Here is a 25,260-nt window from a genome sequence, read left to right as displayed (position 1 = left end):
TGAGGACAGAGATGACATGGATTTTCAAACATTTTTCCTTTCAATGCTGTGATGCTAGCCTTGCGCCTTTTACATGTTTATGCTTCACTATTATCTATACTGAAACTTTGCATTGTATTATTATTATTATTATTATAGGATATTTATATAGCGCACATATCCACGTACTAGTGCATGCTGAAGGTGCTGGTATCTTTTCCTTCGATCATTGGATGTCAATCTCAACGGCACATCGCATTATCAATCTCAACTCCCTGGGGAGTATACAACTCTTGCAGCCACTAGGCGCACCGAGTTATTGTGGCTTTCTCATCCTAACAAGGTACCCATTCACAGCTGGGTGGACTGGGACACATAGTCACAGTACTTTGTCCATGTTCACTGCATGTTGCTGTACCCGCAACTATAGGTGTTTGCACATATTCATGTGGCCACCATCTGGTCAAATACCAACGGATTCGTGGGTTCTTTTAAGTGCACAGGGTTGTGCATTAAAAAATGGAGCTGAAATCTATAAGACAGCAATTTTCAAGAATGTACTGTTTGGATTGAACAACCAATTACAAGTGTTACTTGTAGTTAAAGCTTGTGTTTTATCCAAACTGGATTTAATTAGGCTGCATAGAACACATTTACTTGAGAGAATCATCACCTTTAATTGCTGTGTCCATATGCTGGTCATGTTTGAAAAAACTGCCTGTAACAAATAAAAGGGAACATTTCATCTGAGTTCTTAGAAATGATGAAGATGAGCCTTGATGATGGAGACCCAACATTTTCATAATGCCATTTAGGCCTGCAACAAACCCACCATTAGGTGAATATGACATGTTTCACGAAAAGTCTGTACCCCTCTGACAAGTGTAAACTGGAAACAGTTGTCTAACTTCCCTTTTTGTTGAAGCTGCAGTGACTGAGTGGGTTGGTTGGCTGACTTCGTGTGCAGGTGATTGAGTGCCTGACTCCTGACAACCTAATAAAAGTAACTACTAGTACTAGATACTAGAATCGGTACTTTACTGAGAAAGTGTAATCCTAAATATGACATATGTTGCATTTGACCACTTTCTAAATGGCATTGTGTATTTGTAGTAGTAGTAGTAGTAGTAGTGGAACTAAACATATTTTTATATTTTACTAGATGCCATAGTCCAACATAATCTGTTGGCTCTTTTAACATCACCCACGAAGATCTGTGTTTGAATTGGTCTTCAGCAACCCATACATATTGTAACAGGGGACTAAAGGGATCATGTGGTCAGACTGCTTGACATATGCCATTGTATCCCAACAGAGTAAATTGATGCTCATGATGTTGGTCACTGGATTGTCTGGTCCAGACTCAATTATTTACATACCACTGCCATATAGCTGGAATAATATTGAGTGCGATGTGATAAAAGAAACAAATAAACAAACTGGAATTAAAGTGTAATCAGTTATGTACATATAGGCTACCTGTCACAATGTCAATCATGTGTCTACAAAGTAAAAGATTTTCTTCAAACTTGGCTGCTATTTCTCCATTGTCTTCAAGAAGACTGGCCAACAATGACAGGACGACTTTTCTCTGTACCAGTGGGGCTTCATCATTCTCCACCTGCTCCACCAAACAAGCAACACACAAAACCCCACTGTGAGCTGGAGACACCACCATCCAATGAACGTTGTGTTTCCGGTGTCTCTGCGTCAAACACGGTAACTGAGTGGCCATGGTGATCTAAAAGAAACACTATTGATTACCTACATTACACAGTATACAAGACAGGTCAGTAACATTTGTTTGCAATGTTTGCAGTGATGAGAAACTAAAACAGGTGCGAGACTTTTACTTGCAATATACTCCTATCTCATGTAAATATAATCCATTGAAAAATGTCACAAAACGCTGACTGGAAATTAATTATGCTTTGATTGACATTTCACCTGACACCTACGATTGAATTTCGGCGCTTTCGAACTTACCGTTTCGTGACCGATTGAGCAGACGAACCAAAGGGAGGCTACGCACGAAAAAGGGAGGTAATCGAGCGAAGGACGACTCCATCTCAGTTGAGCAACTGTAGTATGTCAGTGTCAGATGTGATAGTTAACAGTTAACTCGTCATCATGGAAGACATGGACCCTCTCGGTATTTTTGTTGTAACATCGGGAACACGAGGGGACCGTCTGTTATTCCGTTACCCGTACGAATCCGAAGACAACCGGTACACGGTATCAAGAGGTGAGCGAAGGTTTCCTCGTCGTCCGGTTTTCGTTCACATTTGCCTCTGTGTTATGATTACTTAATAGCCCCAGAACACAAACCATATAGCCTAAATAACATTTTCAGGAATGCATCAGATTTAGGTACTTATAAGGGTCTAAGCAAAATGTTCTGTTTCTTTCTGTTCTTTCTGTGCTGTTTACACTTTACGTCTTACAATCTTTATTTGTTTTTAAGCGTTGGTAAGCGTCCACATAGGCACTTAATTATGACGGTAAATTTTGGTACACATGCCATATAAATGTAAGTCTAAGTAAATGTGTAAGTTGTAACCTACTGAACTGAGTGACAATTTTGCAAAACACAATTGTGCATTTCTTAGCCCAGTGATGATACAGACTTTTGACAAGCCAATACCTTCAACATGATTATTTTCAGTGTATGGTCGTAATCCATATGCTACACGATCCAAGGTTGCTGAGGATCATCATCGTAGCAAGTGAGTTTTTATATTACTGGAGAGCTTACATTGGTCTTGGCTCGCTGACTTGGTTGATGCAGTATTCCAGTTTTGTAAATCTATGTACATGTACATCCAACAAAATAATAATAATTCCCTCATAATCATGGTCAAAATGTAACCTCCAGTCTTAAAACCATATTCGTGAATATATAGAAAATCACTGAAAAATAGAAAGAATAACCACACTTTCTGTACTTGTTATGGATTTATACTGACTGACTGAATTTGGTTTCTCTTTACAGGTGCCCCATTTGCAGGTTGTGGGAGGATTTAGCAATATTCCAGCAAATTATATAGTACATTCATTGGATAATACTCTGTGTAGGGAGTTGTACACAGAAATGGGCTTCACTCATTGTACCCCATTTCTGGTGTCCCCGGACCACTGTGAAGCATATATACACTAGTCTTAATCCCAAATATTTATTAAGTTTTGTAACTTTCTACTTGTCAAGTGTATATCTGAACCATGCAACAATAATACATTCAGCCCAGATAATAGAGCTAGTGCCAGTTTCTCGCTAGCACGCATGACCATGATAACACTGATACTTTCCTGCACAGACTGCTTTTGGATCTTTATCATGTTAAATATGATGCTGTTTTGCAGGAGTACTGTGATCCCATCAGGCAAGAATGCCAACTTGAACTGGTAAGTAACTTACATTGTTTTGTGTTGGAAAAATGACTATTGGCAATAGTACAGTAAGATTAAAAATTTGACCAGTCAATCGGGCTGATATGGTACTCTCAGACTGATGATATAACTGGCGAAAGGAAAACTGTCATGTAATAACCTCTTAATAGTGCAGTATGGCCCTAGGTTTTAGAAATAACTAAGTAATGATGTTGCCAAGTGACCCAACCTGTCTAAGGTGCCACAGTTTCCTGTGCATAGTTGCATCCAGCAGTCATGCAAGGAACCTATGGTTGTGTAATCAAATCTCACTGATTATGTTTTAGGTTTGCCAGCACAACAACTATGTGCTTCTATAACCTACACCACTTCAGGCATTTCTCCTACATCAAGCTGACACACTGTGATATAACTGAGATCCTGTTCAACCAAATTCACTCTTTCCAATACTTTCTCTTCCAAGGTTTTCAGACAAGATTCTGGCAAATTTGTTAGCTGTGAAATCTTCACTCTGTAAGAAGAAGTTCAATGTGAAGATTGATGAAATTCGCTTCATCGGTTTCCCTATGAAGATGTACCATGTGGACAGCAAGCCATCGTCAGCTGGTCACATGATCATCACCGTCAATGTTGTGTTTGCACTTAAGGTAACTCAGAATTTTGAATACTTACCTTCAAAATACTTTTATTTCTCATTCAAATCAATGTAACAGACAATCTTGCTTGCTAGGACAGAGAAAATGTCCCAGGCCACGATCTCTTCAGGTGTCGTTAGCAGGGTTTTTTGGTTTTTACAACAATTTGTCCCTGTATGTGGAACATCTTATAACTGTTGCAGATCCTTGTATGTCCACTGTTGACAGCTACCAGCATCCTGGACAAGCAGAGCTATTTTAGTATTTGTATGATCATTACAGGCCAAGACTTGTACATCCGCTGTTGAAAGTTACCACGACTTAGCCAAGCAGCTGTCTGTGACTGTCTGTCATGAGGAGAGACGATGTCAGTATCTATCAACACAAGCCAAGATCATGATGGCTGTTCATGATGAGGTGGCTGCTTTGCCTGAAGGTATTAAATACTGAATGTGCTGAATGACGTTGGACTTGGATCAGAATAGGTCCTCAGTACCTTGCTTGTCCTAACCGGATCAGATGGCCAGGCATGATGACTCATGTGTATCATCTTATCTCAGCAGAATTGGCAGCATTGCTAATAGTATCACCATCGTTAAAACAAGAACAAAACAAACCAAAGCTAATCGTATCTGGAATACATTTTTACAGGCTGTGATTCTGCTTATATTATACTTGAAAAGCAAGAAGCAGCTGACTCTAGTGGCAAACAACATGTCTCCACATGAAATATGTCATGAATCATACACTCATGCTGTAATCACTGGTGAGATTTAAATGTTTAAAAGGCTATCAAGACATTATAGCTGTATTAATGCTGACTATGGCAAAACACATCCACTCAGTTTGTTTTCAGATATCCGCAACCAATTTGAAAGAAATCCCATGGTACTGATAAACAATAATAACATTAATATTCTGATCAGAATTATGCAGGATAGGTCCTCCTTGTAAACATGGTTTGAAATATTGAGGACTGCTACTGTTATCTGTAATTGTCTGATTCAGTTGTGTAAGATGCTGTAATTCACTGTGCAGTTGCTTCCCTTGTGCACAGCAGAGACCTTATGACCATAAGTTAAAATCCAGGTTCGCCCCAGTTATGTTTCAAGGCTTGTGGGCACCATTCGCACGTTCATGTGTTTCACCAGAATGTTACACATCTGAGACTGCATCACTCCAGACTTACCTCCCACGTTAAGCTGATATAACTGAAACACTGTTCAAAGCAAATTTAAAACCAACTCACCGTGATGTAATTGCTGATTTATAATGTGTACTGTTACACATTGTGTAACCAGGGTAACTCAGAAATGCTGACTTGGTTTGTTTCTGTGTGTAGATTCGCTAGAGCCTCCCTTCAAGCTGATACTGCAGAGATCCCAGCTGGCCCGAGAACTCAAGTCCGTCTTTGACAGGTTTGTTTTGTCCCCTTGGAAATAGTTGTGTTACTCACAGGGGTAGGGTGCTTGTGTTTCATAATCTGGCCTTGGTTGTTTGAGGTCATATGACAGGTATATCATGACTATTGTGTGAAATAATTTAATGCCAGAATGTTTTCACATTCATTCACTGGTATCTGTTGGTGTACAGTCTGGTGTCTACTGGAGTGGTCCTGGTGATTATGTTAAGTAATTTAATGCTGGAATGTTCCACTCTCATTCACTGGTGTCTGTCTCCATATAACCAGATGTCTACTGGAGCGGCAGTGTTCACGAATAGTGTCTGACCCTCTGACAAATCCGGCAGATTTGCCAACGGTCCGATAGAAGTCTACAACCTGCCGGCCCCAGTGTCCGACTCTATATTTCACAATGACTTCGACTGAAGTTATAAATCTTATGTTTGTTAATAATTTCAATGCCAGTTATAAGAAATGTTAAATCTGAAATGTGTGTTTAATTTTATTCTATGGGTCCTCTGAATTTTCAATTGGTCAGACAGACATCTAAAACTTACAGGACCCAATGTCCTGTTACTTTGAAACACCATTCGTGAACACTGGAGTGTTCCTGGTGATTGTGTGAAGTAATGTCATGCTAGAATGGTCTCCTATTCATTCACTGGTGTCTGTCTCCATACAGCCTGGTGTCTACTGGAGTGGTCCAGATGCACATCAACCGCTGGATACAGATTAACTTCTGTCTGCCACACAAAATCCATGTCATTACTGTCGCAAACAAAGTGATGCACATTGAGGTGAGTCCACAGATAAGTATGTTTCATCTCACCCAAACTTTGTCAGTCTATCTGACCATAGATACCTTTAAAGCTAAACCATTGTGTATAGGTAATGTGTTACCATTTAGGTATGTAATATTTGTTTGATGTAGAGTAATATATTTTTGTCCTCCTGTCACCCTTCATTTTCACATGCCTACCATTAATAGTATAGACTTGGATGAGACTGATGACTTTGTGTTTGGACTTTCAGCCTGAAGTCATACAGAAGTGCCTATCTTCACTAAGGTATGGATGATTGTTTGTTGAAGGTCATCAATCTGTCTATGTGGTAGTAGGTCAGATGAATGAAGGAACACAACAGGGTGGCCTCTGATAATGGCAGGATTCCACTATGTTTTGTCACATCTCATTTCAAGAGACATGCAGCTTTTTGATTTACTCAGTATGTTTGTGATTAAATCTCCTCACAGTGATAGTCTGTTCAGAGCTCACTCTACTGTTGCTGCCACCACAGCTCCCCACTGTGCTAGACTGTAGACTAGCAAGTGACTAATGCCTCCAGGCCGTACCATGCACTGAAGAGACATCCTGTACTCTGTTCATGTTGGACCGCCTCCGTGTTGTAGTGGTTAGAGCGTCAGCCCGGAGAGCGGAAGGTCGTGGGTTCGATCCCCGACTGCGTGATACCAAAAAAGGATACCTGTTGGTACCTGCCTGGCGCTCGGCATTAATGGGTACAACAAGGACTGGTCGGCTCGGAGTCAGTATAATGTGTCTGAGTGGGGTATTCATGCTTCACTGCGGCATGGTATCTCAGTGGGCTAGCACTATAAAACCAGCTTCAGTCTGGGCTAGTACAAGCAGCCGCACATACACATACACACGCATGCACGTCGTCATATGAGCGAAATATTCTCAAGTACGACGTAGAACCCAATTTCACCTCACCTCACCAGTTCATGTTGTCTACAGGCCGTATCATGGATTTCTGCTGTTGGTTGAGGAGCAGGAGCTGCTGGACTCGCTCCCCATGGACTGTACCCCCACGCTGGTCCGACTCGTCCAGATCGCCAGTCCTTTGAAGAATCTGCAGACATTAGCTCTAGACGCTGACCTCAGTCTTTCACAGGTGACTGTATGTTTATATGACTAACTTGGAGACTTCATTCCATGGATAATCAGGGATTCAGAAACCATGATGCTATTCTGATTAGTATTAGCATCCTTCTGGATGCTAGAAGTAGCCTTCCCTTTGAAGTTGTATAAAATTATAAGCAAGAAGGGTGGTTAGGTATCCTGGTGGTAAAGCTCCAGCCTATCATGTGGAAGACCCAGTTTTGATTCCCCACATGGTTACCGTGTGTGATGCAGTGACGTTGTCATACAATAAATGTCTTAACATTATAATGTGACTTGTTGTGACAGGTATTTCAACTGGCGAGTCACCTTGTGTACTGGGCAAAGGCCACAATCATCTATCCACTGTGTGAGACCAACATGTACGTCCTGTCTCCCCAGGCCAACACCCATGTGTGAGTACAGCAAGCATTAGCATTGACTGGGTTTCAGAGAAGTAACTGTCATTACCATTGACTGGGTTTCAGAGAAGTAACTATCATTAGCATTGACTGGGTTTCAGAGAAGTAACTATCATTAGCATTGACTGGGTTTCAGAGAAGTAAGTATCATTACCATTGACTGGGTTTCAGAGAAGTAACTATCATTAGCATTGACTGGGTTTCAGAGAAGTAACTATCATTAGCATTGACTGGGTTTCAGAGAAGTAACTATCATTAGCATTGACTGGGTTTCAGAGAAGTAACTATCATTAGCATTGACTGGAGAAGTAAAGCACTGAGTATCATTAGCATTGACTGGGTTTCAGAGAAGTAACTATCATTAGCATTGACTGGGTTTCAGAGAAGTAACTATCATTAGCATTGACTGGGTTTCAGGAGAAGTTATCAGCAGACTGGGTTTCAGAGAAGTAACTATCATTAGCATTGACTGGGTTTCAGAGAAGTAAGTATCATTAGCATTGACTGGGTTTCAGAGAAGTAACTATCATTAGCATTGACTGGGTTTCAGAGAAGTATCACATTGATCATTCAGCATTGACTGGGTTTCAGAAGTAAGTATCATTAGCATTGACTGGGTTTCAGAGAAGTAACTATCATTAGCATTGACTGGGTTTCAGAGAAGTAACTATCATTAGCATTGACTGGGTTTCAGAGAAGTAACTATCATTAGCATTGACTGGGTTTCAGAGAAGTAACTATCATTAGCATTGACTGGGTTTCAGAGAAGTAACTATCATTAGCATTGACTGGGTTTCAGAGAAGTAAGTATCATTAGCATTGACTGGGTTTCAGAGAAGTAAGTATCATTAGCATTGACTGGGTTTCAGAGAAGTAACTATCATTAGCATTGACTGGGTTTCAGAGAAGTAACTATCATTAGCATTGACTGGGTTTCAGAGAAGTAACTATCATTACCATTGACTGGGTTTCAGAGAAGTAACTATCATTAGCATTGACTGGGTTTCAGAGAAGTAACTATCATTAGCATTGAAGTATCATTACCATTGACTGGGTTTCAGAGAAGTAAGTATCATTAGCATTGACTGGGTTTCAGAGAAGTAAGTATCATTACCATTGACTGGGTTTCAGAGAAGTAACTATCATTAGCATTGACTGGGTTTAGGAGGGTTGCAGCTCTCATTAACTCTGATTAGATTTCAGGGTAGTTAGTGTCATTAGCATTGGCTTAATGTCAGGGCAACACCTAGCATTAACATTGACTTGGTTTCAAGGACTGAAGACATCTTGGAAGGATGGTGAAGAAAATTAGCTTTCACAAGTTAGTTGTGCCTATTTTGCAACACTATTGCAAAAGTACTTTAGACTATAACCGTGTTATTGCAATATGTTGAGTCGTCTCTCCAAGTAATAATCACTTGTTACACTGACAGCAACTCAACTCTAGCAGAGGTGTTTGTGGAGCAGTTTCCCAACTGTTCTCTCCACATGGAGATGTCTGAGTTCTCCCTTCCCACCCAGCTCAGGGTCAACCGGGACTTCCTGGAAAGACCCCACCATCAGGTAGGAAGCCGTGTTGTAATGCTGTGACAGTAACCATGGCAACACTAGTATGGAACTACAAGTTATAGTGGTCTTGTGGTGATACTGTACCAGTAGCCATGGTAACACTTGCATGGCCCAGCAGTCCTAGGTACTGCAGGTACAGAGGTGTTGTGATAATGTATTAGCAACTGTGGTGAGACCCATCAATCAGAAAGTGGGGTTTTGGTTAAAAATGTAGTGATAACACAAGGAATAACAGGAAAATGTAATTTTCTGAATAAAATTGATATTTTTCATGCTCTTTTGCTTGTCTTCTTCTTCTTGCGAACATAGTGGAACACTTGTATCTCCCTAATTGAAGCTCCCTTCAATGTAAAATCACTAATTAGTACTCACCGAGAGTTGCCTCCCTCTTCCAAATGCGCCGGAAAGGAGGCGCCACCTCTTCCCTCATGCTTCACTCTCTCCTGATATAGCGAGCCCAACACTTGAATTTACAGGGAAATCCAAAGTGTTATGTGGGGAGGATGGGAGGGCTTACCTCATGAGTCAGGATAAGTATAAAATATCAAATTTTTAAACTTATCCTATCTCACGACTTGCACCTCTCTCTCTTCATTCGACCATGAGTGGAAACGAATTAAAACTTTGCTCCAGGCCTACCTTGTCCCTGTCCCCGTGCTGTGCGTGCCTTCCTGTCTCAGTCATGCTCACTAGTCCATGACAACTCGAGGCATGCGCAGTCCTCACCCACGTGATCACCTCACATACTCATTCTCTTTCTTGTCGCTCCACTGAGTGGACGTGAAATTTTTTTCGTCTGAGATCGATCTCTTGGAATTGCAAAAAATTCCGCTCCAGGATTCTATGCAGCATCACCGAACCGCACAATTTACCCCTTCCAACCCAGACCTTCGGGACTGTATGAAAGGCACGGCGCCTTCTCAAGCACGTGGCAGGGGCAAGAAGCCATTTCGTGGTTCCGCGTCACGTCGCCCCTTTCGACCCGACACTGGAACTGGAAATAGACAGTCCAAACAGTGACTCACGGAAGTCAGAGCTCGGATTGGTTCTGCCGGTTCCGGTGTTCAATTCCCCTGTAGGAGGGAGGTTAGGTCTGTTTGCTCCCAACTGGGAGTTTCTGGGAGATCCATTTGTCACGGCTATCACTGCCTGTGGTCGGGGATCCACCCCTCACCATTCAACCTTTGCAGCACATATATCCTCTGGATCGGGCTGCAGTCCTTTCGGCTACAATCTCAACTCTACTGGAGAAACATGCGATAGAACGCCTAGATCCGGTGTGCATAACTCCAGGGTTTTACTCCCCGATTTTTCTGGTGCCAAAGAAAAACTCCAGCAAGTTGCGTCTCATCTTCAATATGAAGACATTCAACGCTCGATTCCTGCAACAACCGCCTCATTTTCGCATGGTATCAGTCAGTCTTCCTCGCTCAATTCTGAAGAAAGGGGATTTCCTCATATCCCTCGATCGACAAGACGCATACCTGCACATTCTGATTCACCCAGATCATCGGAAGTATCTGAGGTTCACCTTCGGGGACCATCACTTCCAATGGAAAGTCCTTCAATTTGGAATCTCTACGGCCCCGTGGCTTTTTACTCGGGTGACCAAACCCATCAGCAGTTTCCTGCATTCTCGGGGAGTGACCTTCAAAAGCTATATCGACGATTGTATTCAGGCACAACAGGATCCAATCATTCTTCAAATCCATCGGGAGTTCACCATCAGGCTGCTCAAACAGTTAGGGTGGCTCCTCAATTACGAGAATTCGGAGTTAACACCGACTCGCAGACTTCAGTTCATAGGAGCAGTCTTCGACACAGAACAAGCCAAGTTGTTTGTTCCCCAGGACAGGTGGACCAAAATTCAGCGTCTGGTTCCGCTAGCCTTGGATCAACCCAGAACTCTACGCCAGTGGCAGGAGTTGCTGAAGCGTCTTAACGTCAGCTCAGGCTCTGACTTACAGAGGTCAACTGCAGCTTCGCCCGCTTCAGTTATTTCTGCACCCTCATCTTCAAACCAACAACCCTCAGGAGTTGATTCGGTTACCCAGGGAACTACGTCCAATTCTGCGTTGGTGGCTCAACGTACAGAATGTTTGCGCCGGCGTCTCTTTGGTGCCCTTCAGTCCAACCCATCAGTTGTTTGTGGGCGCTTCTCTAGAAGGTTGGAGGCCCACTTCCTTCAGCATCAAGTGGCAGGGCAGTGGTCGTCCGAAGACAAGTCACTCCACATAACCATTCTGGAGTTCAAGGCAGTATTACTGGCGATTCAGCACTGGGCTGCTCTACTCAAGATGTCTCACCTGCTGATACAATCCGACAACTTGACGGTAGTGTGGTACATCAATCACCTAGGGTTCGGCGGGATCAGCAGCACTCCTACAGTGGGCGTTTGATTCTATCTTCTGATAGATTCTCTCAACATCGTCGCAAAGAGCCAGGCACATCCCGGAACAAAGAGCGTGATTGCCGGCGCTCTGTCTTGTTCCAGTCGCCCGTCATTACAGAGTGGCAACTCCTGTCCAAGATCTTTGGACAATAATTTACCCGGCTCTCTCGACCGAAGTGTCGACCTGTTTGCCACTTTCGGTTCAACTCCCAACTGCCGAGATTAGGTGTCTCCAATTCCAGATTCACTAGCTTGGGATCATGGCGCTTAGCCATTCCTGGGAAGGTCTCAAGCGCTTATCGCGTTTCCACCTCAGCTCTACTTCACAAGGTCATTCAGAAAGTTCTGTTAACCAACAAAGTACAACTGCTTTTGGTAGTGCCCTTTTGGCGGCGAGAAGTTGGTTAAATTAGACCTAAAAAGTCTAGTCAGTCGAAGCAGCATTCCTCTTCCCGATGTCGCGGGGACGACCTACTAGTTCATCCGCTTTCGGGCGTGTATCCGCGAGTTGCTACAGGCGTTCAATCTTCACATATGGCACATTTGCAGAAATCACTAATAGCCAAAGGTTATTCTCACAGAGTGGCCTCAGCTATCCCTGCAGCTCATCGATGCGTCTACCGCGTTCTTTGTATGGCGATAAGTGGAAGAAATTTGAATGTTATTGTCGGGTCAGAGGGATCGCTTCCCCTACTACTGCTTCGCCCCAGGTTGTTGCGGAATATTTACAACATTTGCGGGCTACAAAGGAAACTCAAGGGGTTCCACTTTAGCCACCTACTTGGTGGCTATTAATTCGGTCCTAGCCGACTTCTGAGTGCGAAGGTTTCGACAGTACGGAACTGCAGTACTTGCCGTTCTTTTAAGCTAGCCGACCAATCCAGGAAATTTAGATCCACCAGCTTGGGACTTATCCGTGGTCCTGCGCCACTTAGTGTCGAGCATTATGAACCCTTACAGGACAAGGAATTTGAACAGGTTTCATTCAAGACCTTTTTCTTATTGCCTTGGCCACAGCGCGATATATCAGTACTGCATGCTCTAGATGTCAACCGTGTCCGTTTTGAACAGAGTAGACATGGCAAGGTATTTTTGGGATTGCGCTGGGATTTTGTCGCAAAAAAACAGTTGCCGGGTCAAGCTGATCGTCTTTTTACAATCCCGCCTTTGCCTACAATATTGGGTCCAGCAGATGTAGAAGATCTGTCTCTTTGTCCAGTCAGAGCGCTTCGCATTTACCTTAAAGCATCGCCAAAGGCGCCGCCCGTCTGAGTAAGAGACTGTTTATACCCTTGTCTACTGCTTCCAAAGGCGGAAGTCTCGCACAACACTCTCATATTGGCTCTGAGCTACAATACTCACGAGCCTACACTTTTGCGGTTTGCCACCACCTCGACGAGTCAACCCTCATGAAACCAGGGCATTGGCTTCTACTATGGCGTTGCATAGCAACTGCTTTCGTTAACTGCCATAATGGAGGGTTGTTTTGGCGATCTGACCGCGATATTTTCGTCTCATTACCTCAGAGATATGTTGCGGTGGCGGATATTCAAGGCCTTCATCAGTTTGGACCACTTTCGTCCTTGCCCAGCAGTTATCAAGCGGCACATCGCCAGATAATGAACTTCCTTGTGCTCACGATGCTATATGGATCCCACTGTGCAGTTGATCCCAAGATCGCGATCGTTTCTGCTTGTGTACAATCTGAATGAATCTGAAAACTTTTTCTGATTTACGTTTTTGTTTCTTCGGGATTTAGATTTCTCCTCTCATTTGTTTGAGACTATAGAGATTAAGCCACCTCACTTACTGTCCTCTGCTCCACGGAGTAATTAAGTCAGTGAAGTGAGTCCTTCGAAGTGTTACACCGTGGCGTTCATGCTCCTAAGTGCCTATACACATCTATGTGATCTTACTGTGGTAAGTAGTGGAAGTCATAAGATGATGTTGTGGTACTGAGCGTTAAAATTGTGAGTTTACCCGATTCAATTACCCTTTCACCCTCCTGGGGCCGGTGTCTGTGGGGGTTGTTTGAAGCAGGGGCTGGCCCGATACTAGTCGTAAGACTTTTATTACGGGGGTACCTTGGAAATGCGTGGCGATGCGACTGATTACACTTTCGCTAAGCTACGTCCTTTCACTTTGTGAAGGTAGTGACTGAACACCACATTGCTCGGGAATCTCAGTCCCTGGGAGCATTTGTGCTTAGTAAGTCAATGGGTTCGCACTAACCCTGCATGCGTAGTAACTTGGTAGTTATTGGCCTACCTTGTAGTTGCTTCCTCACGGTTGTTTGGGCATAACACTTAGCTGTTATCGCTTAAACTTCGGGTAATCTCTGACCCACCTTCCTACCGTGGGATAAGTGCAAGTCGTGAGATAGGATAAGTTTAAAAATTTGAAAATTTTAACTATAAATTGTATATTTATATACTTATCCTATCTCACGCGATAAAGTCCCTCCCTACCTCCCCACTGCATAGATTACCACCGTTCCGGTTTTGTCCTTTTATGGCTCCAAGGTCAAGAATGAGTATGTGAGGTGATCACGTGGGTGAGGACTGCGCATGCCTCGAGTTGTCATGGACTAGTGAGCATGACTGAGACAGGAAGGCACGCACAGCACGGGGACAGGGATAAGGTAGGCCTGGAGCAAAGTTTTAATTCGTTTCCACTCATGGTCGAATGAAGAGAGAGAGGTGCAAGTCGTGAGATAGGATAAGTATATAAATATACAATTTATAGTTAAAATTTTCAATTTTGTTCAGAAAATTACATATTTTTCCTTATCCTGACTCATGCTCTTTTGCTTGTAGAATCCTACGGAAACGGAGGTGGGAAACAGAATACTTTGGATTTAAATAATTAGTGATTTCTGTATAAGTAATAACCCCCTACGGGAACTTCATAATGGCACTGTAATTAAGCTAATTCCTGCTGCTTTAAAACATAAGTTCTACCAGCTGCCGTAGATGGGGGTACTACAATATATAGATACTATGATAATAGTAATAAAGGTATAAAAGCGACTCCAAAGTGGAGAAGCAACCCAAAGTACATATAGCATCAGTACTGGGCTTAAGACTAATATAGACTTAAGATATGTATATAATAGCACAAAATTCCGTAGAGTTATAAGCTAGATGATACTGTTATGATATATACATAATAATCTCGTGAGACTAATCATCGTCTACGAGGGACTGTCAACTGCTGTGCGAGGACCATGGGACCGAAATGGTGAATACCTGAGACGTCCTCGTTGGTGATATCTCTCAGATAGTGGTTAGCAAACACCATGTCGGTTCCAAAAGCAGCCCTCCATAATGGTATTCAGCGAGCAATTTCCGTGTAGAGCGAGTGTGGAAGCCAGTGCTCTGATTTCATGGGGATTAGATGCTCTTGGAGGGTCGAGTCCTGCAGCCTTGTAGGCACAGTATGACAGTTCTGATCCATATCGATATGGTGAGTGCGAGAGACTTGGTCTGAGTTAAGCTGTCGATAGAGGGATGAATAACCGCTTGAGTTGTCGTAATAAGCCTCGTTTTGGATCGTTGTAGATAGATTTTGAGTGCTCTGACTGGGCATAAAGATAGGTCAAGTGTATCTTGAGGTCGAGAAATGAGGAAAGTGCAGGGACATGGAATAATCTGTCTGGTTGACCTGGCAATTGATTCTTGGCGATAAAGTCCCATATCGCAGTCCCATATGCACTATGTTTTGATTGTCGTCGAAAGCGTATTCTCTCATAATCTAGTGCGTGAATTTCTGACATCCTGGCTGCCGTTGCTAGGGATAACAGGAACAATGTTTTCTGTGACAGAAATTCAAAGGATGTTGATTCCAGTGGTTCATAGGCCTCACTTGTGAGGTGTTGGAGCACTATATTTAGATCCCATGCTGGGCCGAAATCTCTGTTTCTGATCCTCCAATGCGGTATGAGCGTAGCAAGGCCAGTAACTCTGGCGTTTTAGTTAACTTGACACCCGTTCTCATAGTTATCACAGAACTTAGAGCTGCGAGATATGTTGACAATGTCGAGCCTTTTAGGCGTTTAGTTTGTAAGTAGGTAACACAGGTAGTCAGCCACTTGTGGATGTGTAGCATTTCTAGCTGTAAATCCCTTTTTAGCAGCGTATGTTTCAAAACTGTGCCACTTGTCGTCATACAAGTTGCATGTAGAATTAGCGTAAAGCAAAGCGTGACTGCTTTTGCAGCTCTGGCTGAATAACCTCTCTTGTTTAGACACACTTTAATACAGTCCATATCGTGAAGTTGGAATGCTTCTGGGTTTCGATGCTTGTTTGGTGTGAGGATGTACTAGTAGATTCGGCTTTGGAAGTTGTAGTGTTGGTTGTCCGATTTCTTGAATTAGAATGGAAACCACGTTCTCGCTAGCCAGTAGGGTGCGACAAAATCAGTTGGAGGCTCTGAGTTTGTCTGATTTTCTGTAACACCTGTGGAATTAAGCTGGCGGTGGAAGCGCTGCGTCGCGTTGAGGCCTTCCCAGGATATGCTTAGTGCGTCCGTTGCCCATGCTTATGGATCCGGGACTGGTGATACGAATGTCGTTAGCTGATTGTTGAAGCGAGTGGCGAATAGGTCTACTAGCGGAGCTAATATTTCCTGGATAATTTGTGCAAAGATTTCTTTACGGAGCATCGATTCTGTCGGCGACTGTAGATGTGGCAGAGAGAGTGCGTCTGCTAGAACATTCTTGGCTCACGGAATGTGACATGCTCTGACATGTAAGCTGAGATCGTCTATTAGATCAAACAGTTGAAAGCATAGAGTCAATAGGTTCAATGATCTCGTTGAGCCTTGTTTGTTTATATAAAACGCCACTGTTGAGTTGTCGGTGTGAATCATCAGATGCGCATTCTGTAGAATGGTGCTCCAATGTATTAGGGCGTTGATTACTGCTTTCATTTCTAGCATGTTTATGTGCAGCTTGCTCTCTTGCTGGCTCCATAACCCTGATGCCGTCCGGTTGGCGAGATGAGCTCCCCAACCCTGGAGCGACGCGTCTACATAGAGATGGGTTTTGAATTCCGGCTCTGTTAAATAGATGCCTTCGCAGACATTCGACCTCCTGGTCCACCATAGTAGATGAGGTCTGATGTGCTTCGGTAGACTGAATGGTTGTAGGTCGTCGAGATGGCGTTGATGAGGACCTGTAACGGACGTAAACTGTAGTCTGCCTCTGACTGTCATGTCTTGGGCTGGCGTGAGGAGACCCAACAGACTCTGCCATTGTCGTAGTGGTAGCGGAGAGAGTAAGGCTTGTGGGATGGTCTGTTGGATCTTGAGCCATCGGTCCTCTGGTACGACGATATGGTTCTGTGTCGTGATAAATCGAATGCCTAGAAATTGCAGATCTTGCGTAGGTTCTAGGTCCGACTTGAGTAGATTTACTAACCACCCTAGCTGTGTTAGTAGCTTGATGATGAAGTTTAACTGTAGTTTGAGACGCTGTGGATCTTGATCTACTTGAATCCCGTCGTCGAGGTAGAACGCACTGCATAGCCCTAGACGATGTAGGTAAGTGACGATGGGTTTTGTTACTCTTGTGAATAACCAGGGGGCCGATGATATTCCAAATGGGAGTACTCTCTATTGATAATGCAGCCCGTCTAGTGTAAACCGTAGGTATTTCCTGGATTCGGGATGTATGCGGATATGTAGATACGCATCCTGCAGATCTATACTGGCCATGTAGTCCATGGGACTAACTAGGTGCCAGTAGTTGAGGTAGATGTATCATGCGAAGCGTTGGCGGTTTATGAGATAATCTCTGTTGAGCGTGCTCATGTTGTAGATGAGTCGGAACTTTTCCTTGGAGTTTTTCTTGGGCACTAAGAAAACTGGGGAGTAGAAGCCTGGTTCGATGTTTACTTGATCCAGTACTTCTATGGCCTGCTTGGTTAGTAGCGATGCAACAGCTTCTCGTAACTTTGGTAGTTGTTTCGCCTGAAAGTCGAACTTGTGAGGGTTGACTGTAAGCGGAGGCGTGGCCTGTAGTTGGATTCGATATCCGTGATGTAGGATGTTGGAGACATATGGGTCTTGTAGAATTCCCCAGTTCTCCCAGTGCAGTTGAAGGCGTCCACCCACTTGTGATGGTTGTACTGGAACGGCTGGGGGTGGAAGGCTCCAGTCGTTCCGAACCCGCCTTTCATTGTTTATAGTTGCGGGAACCTCTGGGTGCCCTGCCTCTTCCAGATCCTCCCCTGTAGTTTCCGTATGGGCGACGAAAAGAATCTTTTCCTCTTGAGGTGGCCATCTTCCTGTCCCATGCTTTCTGTAAGCCAGTAAACTTAGATCTTCCTGAATATCTCTGTGATGTCTGCCTGATGACGCTGGCTAGCGTGTCCATCGACTTTATCATAAGGACTTCCCTTGAATCCTTGGTGACTTCTTTAGAGACTTTATCTATTCCTCCATCGAAGATAGATGGCAAAGACCACGGGGCTGTGTAGAGTGGAGATGTAAACTGTTCACCCCAACTACAGGAAGCGAGGAGACCTTGACGACGAGCCAAAGTTAGCGCTGCGGAGACTGATGTAAGATGACCCGTTAAGAACTGCTGGTCCTTCTTCTGCATAAGGAGGGCCGAGTAAATCATTCTGTCATCTTCTGATGTAGAATCTCGAAATCTGGTGATGAGAGTTTCATTAATCGTTCTTGATCTGTTAAGGCCGAAGAACATTCTCCATGGTTTCGATCTGCACCAGCTTGCGGTCGTCTATCTTGTAGGTCTTATTCTTGGCATCGTTGATTACTTTGAAGTTATCGTCGATATCTTGTGCCTTGAAAAATGGGTCCATATTATGGGTTGAGAACTTTTTGGCGTTGAACTGTGGTAAGTGTGGCACCTGGGCTTTAGTGGCTTTATGGAAGGCTGTGTCCAGATTCTGGGAGACCGTTGCTATCGGGTCGATCGGAGGTAGGGTGATGGTGTCTGCATCGTCCTCCCTCATGAGATAAGTGTGGGCCGGGTTACCGTTCTTGGAAGGTGAAGCTAGGTCCAGGTTGTTAACCATCCAGTAGCGTATTTCTGCGTCGGAGAATATGATGCCTCCATCATCTTCTGTAACAGGATCGCTAATAAGAGGTTGATGCTCTTCCGATGGTGACTGAGGTGGAGACCTGTATACTTCTACAGCTGTGCAGGGTGACGTCAACGGAGACCTGTCTGGGGACTTCCGTGAAGACTTGTGAGGCGAACGGTGTGATGACCTGTGAGGAGATCGACGTGGTGACCTGTGAGGAGATCGGCGAGGTGAACGACGAGGTGATCGACGTGGAGACCGGCGAGGAGATCGTCGTGGAGAACGGCCTGGTGAGCTGCGTCTATATGGTGACCTTCGCGGAGATCTATGTGGTGAACGTTGATAGCTTCGCGAAGCTCTTGGGGAATCCCTAGACCTTGTAGACGAAGATGACTTGGAGCATGTAATCGGTGCCCTTCGCGAAGCTTCATCTGAGTCCGGTCTTGGGGAGTGACGACTTGACCTTCGCGAAGGCTGGGGGTCCGAGTCAGAGTCCGGGGATGAGAGGATCTTCCTTCGCGAACCTCTTCATGAGTGTTGATCATCGGAGTCCGAGGCAAGTGACGATCTAGCTGTCCTTCGCGAAAGCTGGACATGTGGGTCCTTTGCAGAGGTGGGCTGTGACGTCCTTCGCGCAGGTGGGTTCCCCAGCGATGACTTGATAGCGGCCGCTTCGTTGTCGGGGGGTCCCTCGGGGGTGACGTCTACGTTGGAGCCTTCGCGAAGGCTCGGCCTCTGGGCTGGTTGTCTCTCCAGTCCATAGCGGTCTTCCATCATCTTCATAATGTGTAGAACCAAGTCGTCTGGGACGGTCTGCGAAGATGTTGTTGGTGCCCTATCTGCGTTGGTAGCGACGGGACCCTCAGGAAGATTGTCAGACATCAGCGTTGGTACATCAGGCTGCGTGTAGATCTGCGCTGACGTCACTGTTGCCGACACCGGTCATTTCTTGTGGCGTACATCAGGTATGATGATCGGCTGATCATCATACAGGCCCAGTTCTGCGGCGGGAACAATCTCGGCTGAGAAAGTAGACTTCGCTGGTTTCCCCTTGGAGGTAGACGCTGCCCTGGGGGTACGGAGTCTGCGTTGTGACGAATAGGAAGCCCTCTTAGTCTTCGGCTGCGACGACGGGATGTCTGGGGATGCAGGACGCTTCTTGGAGATGGCGGACTGCGTCCCACGCCTCTCCACCGAGGGTAACTCTAGCGGAACACCAGACGGGAGGGGGTCGTCCGACAGCAGTTGACTGGCTAGGGGTTCCAAAGTATCTGCCATGGCTAGGCTCTGTTTACGTGACCTATCTGCTGCGCGTCTCAAGACGCAAAGATAATATTTGTTAAATGCAGAGTGAGACAAATTATTACAGTAACTGCAACGTGAAGAAAATGCACATGGTGCAGTACAGCTAGGGCATATTAAATGCGGATCAGCAGCAGAAAAACGTAACCTACAAACAGTACAGATTTTCATCAACGCAAACTGCTGAACAGTCATGGCGTCCCGTGAATAAACAGCAGAAATACGAATAAATATCAATACATAATTGTTGAAGGATACTAGCTAAACCTCTCTAGATGACTACAAGAGGTAACTAACTAAGAATAATCAAAGGATATAGTGTGTAGGGAGACACAGGCGCTCTCACATCCTGCTCACTGGGCGAAGAAGGAGAGAGTGAAACATGAGGGAAGAGGTGGCGCTTCCTTTCCCGCGCATTTGGAAGAGGGAGGCAACTCTTGGTGAGTACTAATTAGTGATTTTACATTGAAGGGAGCTTCAATTAGGGAGATACAAGTGTTCCACTATGTTCGCAAGAAGAAGAAGACAAGCAAAAGAGCATGAGTCAGGATAAGGAAAAATAACATATTGTACATATACGTACATATAGGGTAGCGTGGGATTTAGCCCAAATAGGAAGGTAAGCACATACCAATTCGCAATTGTTGTGTTATGCATATGGGTGAGCTTTTGTAACCTCTTGTAACATTGACTGTGATCATGTACAGTTTCAAACTGGTCATTATTAGAAAATGCAGCCAGTCCTGAGATATCAGGAATGTTATTGATCCAACGATGCTTTTGTTTCCAGGCCATAAGAGTGCAGAAGGTTGTGTGGATGCTACGTCATCGCCTGCTGATGCAGCTGCACATGTACATATTCCTCGTTCCTCCCGTACCGCGGACGGAGTGGACACAGGACATCAACCTTCAATCTGTCAGCGAGCTGCCCAAGGTAGAGGAGGAATCATGGCTGTCATATTTCCTGGAGGATTCTGGTCTCAACCGCCCTCCCAGCCCGTCTGACATTGCTTCAGGTAGGTAGATCACATTCTGATGAGAGTGGGGTCTAGAGGTTTTTACAGGTGCTGGAGACAATAGTAATAATCATAATATCATAATATTTGGTACTTCCTGATTACTTGATGCAGATCATGAGTGTGTCTTTGCTCTCCACTGGGAGCACAGCCCTCAGGACACTGTGGGTAATTCAAAAGGCTGCAGTGTTTGTGAGTCTCGATATTACCTGGAAGTTCTTGGTGGGTTTGACTGGGCATCTCTTCCTGGAAGAAGTCTCATTCGCATCTGGACTGCATGTAGAGTGGGCAAGGTGTCTTGAGCTGATGAACTGAGTGTCTTACCAGCCTGACTGTGCCAGGGCCACCCAACCTATCTGTGCTGATTTGTATTTTAATCTGTAATACATAATGTGCCAAATCCACACTAAAAACATTATTATTCTACCATATTACATTAATCTTAGATTTGTCTGACCCTAACTCAATTACTTACTGTTTTGTGTGATATGTATCATGTATCGTTGTGGTCTGTGATGGACTAACCGCCTCCGTGGTGTAGTGGTTAGAGCGTCCGCCCAGAGAGCGGAAGGTCGCGGGTTCAATCCCCGACCGCGTCATACCAAAAGACGTTAAAATATGGGACTTGTTGGTCCCTGCCTGGCGCTCAGCATTAATGGGTACAACAAGGACTGGTCGGCTCGGAGTCAGTATAATGTGTCTGAGTGGGGTATTCATGCTTCACTGCGGCATGGTATCTCAGTGGGCTAGCGCTATAAAACCAGCTTAAGTCTGGGCTAGTACAAGCAGACGCACATACACATACACACGCATGCAAGTCGTCATATGAGCGAAATATTCTCAAGCACGACGATAAACCCAATTTCACCTCACCTCACCTGTGATGGACTAAGCTCCACTCCAGACAAATCAATGCTTGATAACAAGTAGTAGTAACAAATTGGGCCCATAAAGATCTGGGTTAGAATTGATCTTCAGCAGTCCAAAAAGGTGACCAACATGACAGGGTGGGCATGATCAAGCCCTTGGAGTCAAACTGCTTGGTCCAGCAGGCAATGCTAATTTCACTGAAATCCAGTGTCAGTACCTTTTTGGTTTTGTTTCAGTTAACAGTGATGAGAGTATTGGACCAGCTACTGGGGCCCAGCAACTGAGTCAGTTATCCAAGTCTCCATCTGTGGGAGAGATGACAAGTGATGGGACGGTCATCACCGAGGAGACCAAGGCTCAGTGGAGACTGCAGGACTCACTCCTCTCGGTTGTCAGACCGGAGGTGAAAGCAGCCATCTTGAAATGTCCCGCCGCCAAAAACACTGAAGATCTTAAAGTTTTTGCAAGGTATGAAGTTAGGATTTTAATAAGATAACCACTCTGAACATAAAGGTTATATCTTTTTGTTAATATTAATAAAAAGGACTAAATTTTTAAACTTATCCTATCTCACGATCGAGCGACAAGAAAGAGAAATGAGTATGGAAGGTGATCACGTGGGTGAGGACTGCATATGCCACGTGCTGTCACGGCCTAGTGAGCATGGCTAAGGCAGGAAGGCATGCACAGCACGGGGACAGGGACAAGGAAGGCCTGGAGCAAAGTTTAATTTGTTTCCACTCATGGTCGAATGAAGAGAGAGAGGTGCAAGTCGTGAGATAGGATAAGTATATAATTATACAATTTATAGTTAAAATTTCCAATTTCAAACAACCTTAAGTTTATATGGATCATGCCCTCTTGGAAGAGGAGTTTCTATGTACATTAGTGTTACTGCTTGTGGAAACAATTTGGGGTTCATTTTTCTTTTGTCACTGCTTTCACGATACACCAGGAATAAGGGTCTGTATATTGATGTATATATACGTATGCATATTACTTATGTTTCAGATTATGTCCATACTTTAAAGGCCAATACCACCTGGAGGAAATCATGTACTTTGAGAACCTGAGACGATCCCAGCTCATAACGCTTCTGGACAAGTTTAAAGAGGTGCTCATACTGTGTAGTCACCAGGACCCAGCCACTGCCTTCTATGCTGGGTGATTCAGATGGGGCTGTTCATGGTAAAGAAGACCACTTACCTTGCCAGGGTTACAACAAGTCCCCTGCAACATATGCTTGTCCTTGAGGTGACTGTGAGCTCAGTGAGTGTTCTGAATGAACACAGTTGATTGTGTATCACTATACCCAGACTGACTGTTCTGGACTGGATTATCTATGGCAGTTGTGATATGGCTTGAATTTTTCTTAACATGCTGAATGCGTGATTATGGAGACTACAACCACTACACCATATTGCATTGTCACAAGAAGTCACTGACTGCATGGATCTCAGACTGTTGAAACATGACATCATTCCAGGAACTATTATTGCCCATCCAGACATTGAGCTCAACTACCCAGTGTATGGCACCTGATCGTCAGTTGAAGACCGGAATGTTGTGTAATGACTGCAATGCGTCCAGGTCCTGTGATGTTGACATCAGATATCCTTCACTTACTTTTAACCAGTGCCCTGAATGCACAATGCCAATTACCAGTGCCCTGAATGCACAATGCCAGTTACCAGTGCCCTGTTCTTATGACTGTTGGATGTCCAACCTAACACAGAGAAGAACTACCCAATACATGTATATGGCATCATAGGGACACATATATTGTTGCTCCAAATCAGACTCTTGAAACATTTCCTAAATCCAGGGGGTGGCCTAGTGGTTAAAGCGTTTGCTTGTCACGCCAAAGGCCTGGGTTCGATTCCCCACATGGGTACAATGTGTGACGGCCATTTCGTGTGCCTCGCCATGATGTTGCTGGAATATTGCTGAAAGCGGCGTAAAACTATATTCACTCACTCCTAAATCTAGGTATCCAAACAAAGCTTTAAAACAACTCTAGTGAATGTTGAGAACAGTTATGTGCAGTGACTCCATATCTCAAACTGTTGAACTGTGTCTCCTCAAAAGCTTCCCACAAACACCTCACAAATGTGCCATCCTGACTTGTGAACATACTTACCTTAAGTCTGTGGTACAAGCAGCATTATTGAATACTATTTAACATATTATTGACTGGACTCATTTTTGTCCCTTACCATTATGTGAAATAGATCGGGACACTTTAATCTTTGAAACATGTTTACCAAACTACACAGATACACAGGCTGACGGCTATTGTGAACTTGATGGTTAATCCTCTTTCGGGTCATCATGTTCATATTGGCATTGTCTTTTTCAGTGTGATAAGGTCTCAGAAATGGTAAACCATTGGAAACAGTCATTTATGACATGGGGCTCAGAGACCATACTACATGCTGCCCCTATAGGTAATAACTCATTTGAGTTTTAAAAAAACTGATAATAATAAAAAAGAAATCAATGACAGCTCCGCACCACCAAACACTGCGATGAGCGATGACCTCACTAAACACTGTCATATGTGATGACCTTCCCCAAACATTCATCTGCAATGACAGCTCTGCACCACCAAATACTGTGATGAGCGATGACCTCACTAAACACTGTCATATGTGATGACCTTCCCCAAACATTCATCTGCAATGACAGCTCCCCATCGCCAAACAGTGTGACAAGCAATGAGCTCACAAAACACATTCATGCACGATGACCCTCACTTGTATTCCTCAGTCTGACAACACATGAGGATGCAGGGTTAGAATTAATCCCTAAAAATCTATCCTGGTCACAAGAGGGAATTTCAATAATCAGGTGGCGAGGCATGGTGAGTTCTTCAATCATGGTTCATTGTACCCTGATGTAGTGGTCCAGACTTAATTATATCCAGGCCAGTATTGTAAAGCTGTAATTGTTTCTGGATGCATCATTAAACAACAAACAAGCAGTCAAAATGTCATTCTTAGGATCATCCTTTGTAAGCATAGTGCCCACTTCACACATGCATCCCTGTGCATTCTCAGCTTTTCTACCAAGTGTAGCATCAGTTAATTCCCTGTTTTACATAGTAACAGCTCTTTCTGTATTCTCTCTTACAGTTAATGGGGCGGTGGGGTAGCCTAGTGGTCAAAGTGTTAGCTTGTCACGCTGAAGACCCGAGTTCGAATCCCCACATTGGTACAATCTGTGAAGCCCATTTCTGGTGTCCCCCGCCGTGATGTTGCTGGAATATTGCTAAAAGCGGCGTAAAACCAAACTCAGTCAGTCAGTCTTACAGTTAATGGTAACTAGTGACATATT

The 25,260-nt window shown here is 44.2% G+C and overlaps 1 protein-coding gene and 1 long non-coding RNA gene across 2 annotated transcripts; one reads left to right on the top strand and one right to left on the bottom strand.

The window, feature by feature from the left end:
• Positions 1-652: 652 nt before the first annotated feature.
• Positions 653-2,007, bottom strand: LOC124254556. Its single transcript, XR_006892486.1, has 3 exons — positions 1,966-2,007; positions 1,459-1,720; positions 653-697 (listed from the first exon to the last, which is right to left on the bottom strand). It is a non-coding gene; the product is annotated as an uncharacterized LOC124254556 (long non-coding RNA).
• A 33-nt stretch (positions 2,008-2,040) lies between these two features.
• Positions 2,041-25,058, top strand: LOC124254562 (GATOR complex protein NPRL3-like). The gene is made up of 14 exons (XM_046688387.1): positions 2,041-2,224; positions 2,645-2,705; positions 3,340-3,381; positions 3,830-4,013; positions 4,284-4,437; positions 5,344-5,419; positions 6,086-6,200; positions 6,436-6,470; positions 7,158-7,314; positions 7,611-7,717; positions 9,157-9,286; positions 20,829-21,054; positions 22,161-22,392; positions 22,936-25,058. The coding sequence occupies exons 1-14, from the start codon at positions 2,110-2,112 to the stop codon at positions 23,090-23,092; spliced, it is 1,791 nt and encodes a 596-aa protein (XP_046544343.1). The 5' UTR covers positions 2,041-2,109; the 3' UTR covers positions 23,093-25,058.
• The last annotated feature ends 202 nt before the right edge of the window (positions 25,059-25,260 follow it).

This window comes from Haliotis rubra, unplaced genomic scaffold (assembly GCF_003918875.1).
Source record: "Haliotis rubra isolate DU_JTF1 unplaced genomic scaffold, ASM391887v1 Scf575, whole genome shotgun sequence".
NCBI classification, from domain to species: Eukaryota; Metazoa; Mollusca; class Gastropoda; order Lepetellida; family Haliotidae; genus Haliotis; species Haliotis rubra.
The sequence above is the reverse complement of the archived record's forward strand: the minus strand, read 5'-3'. Positions and strand labels throughout refer to the sequence as shown.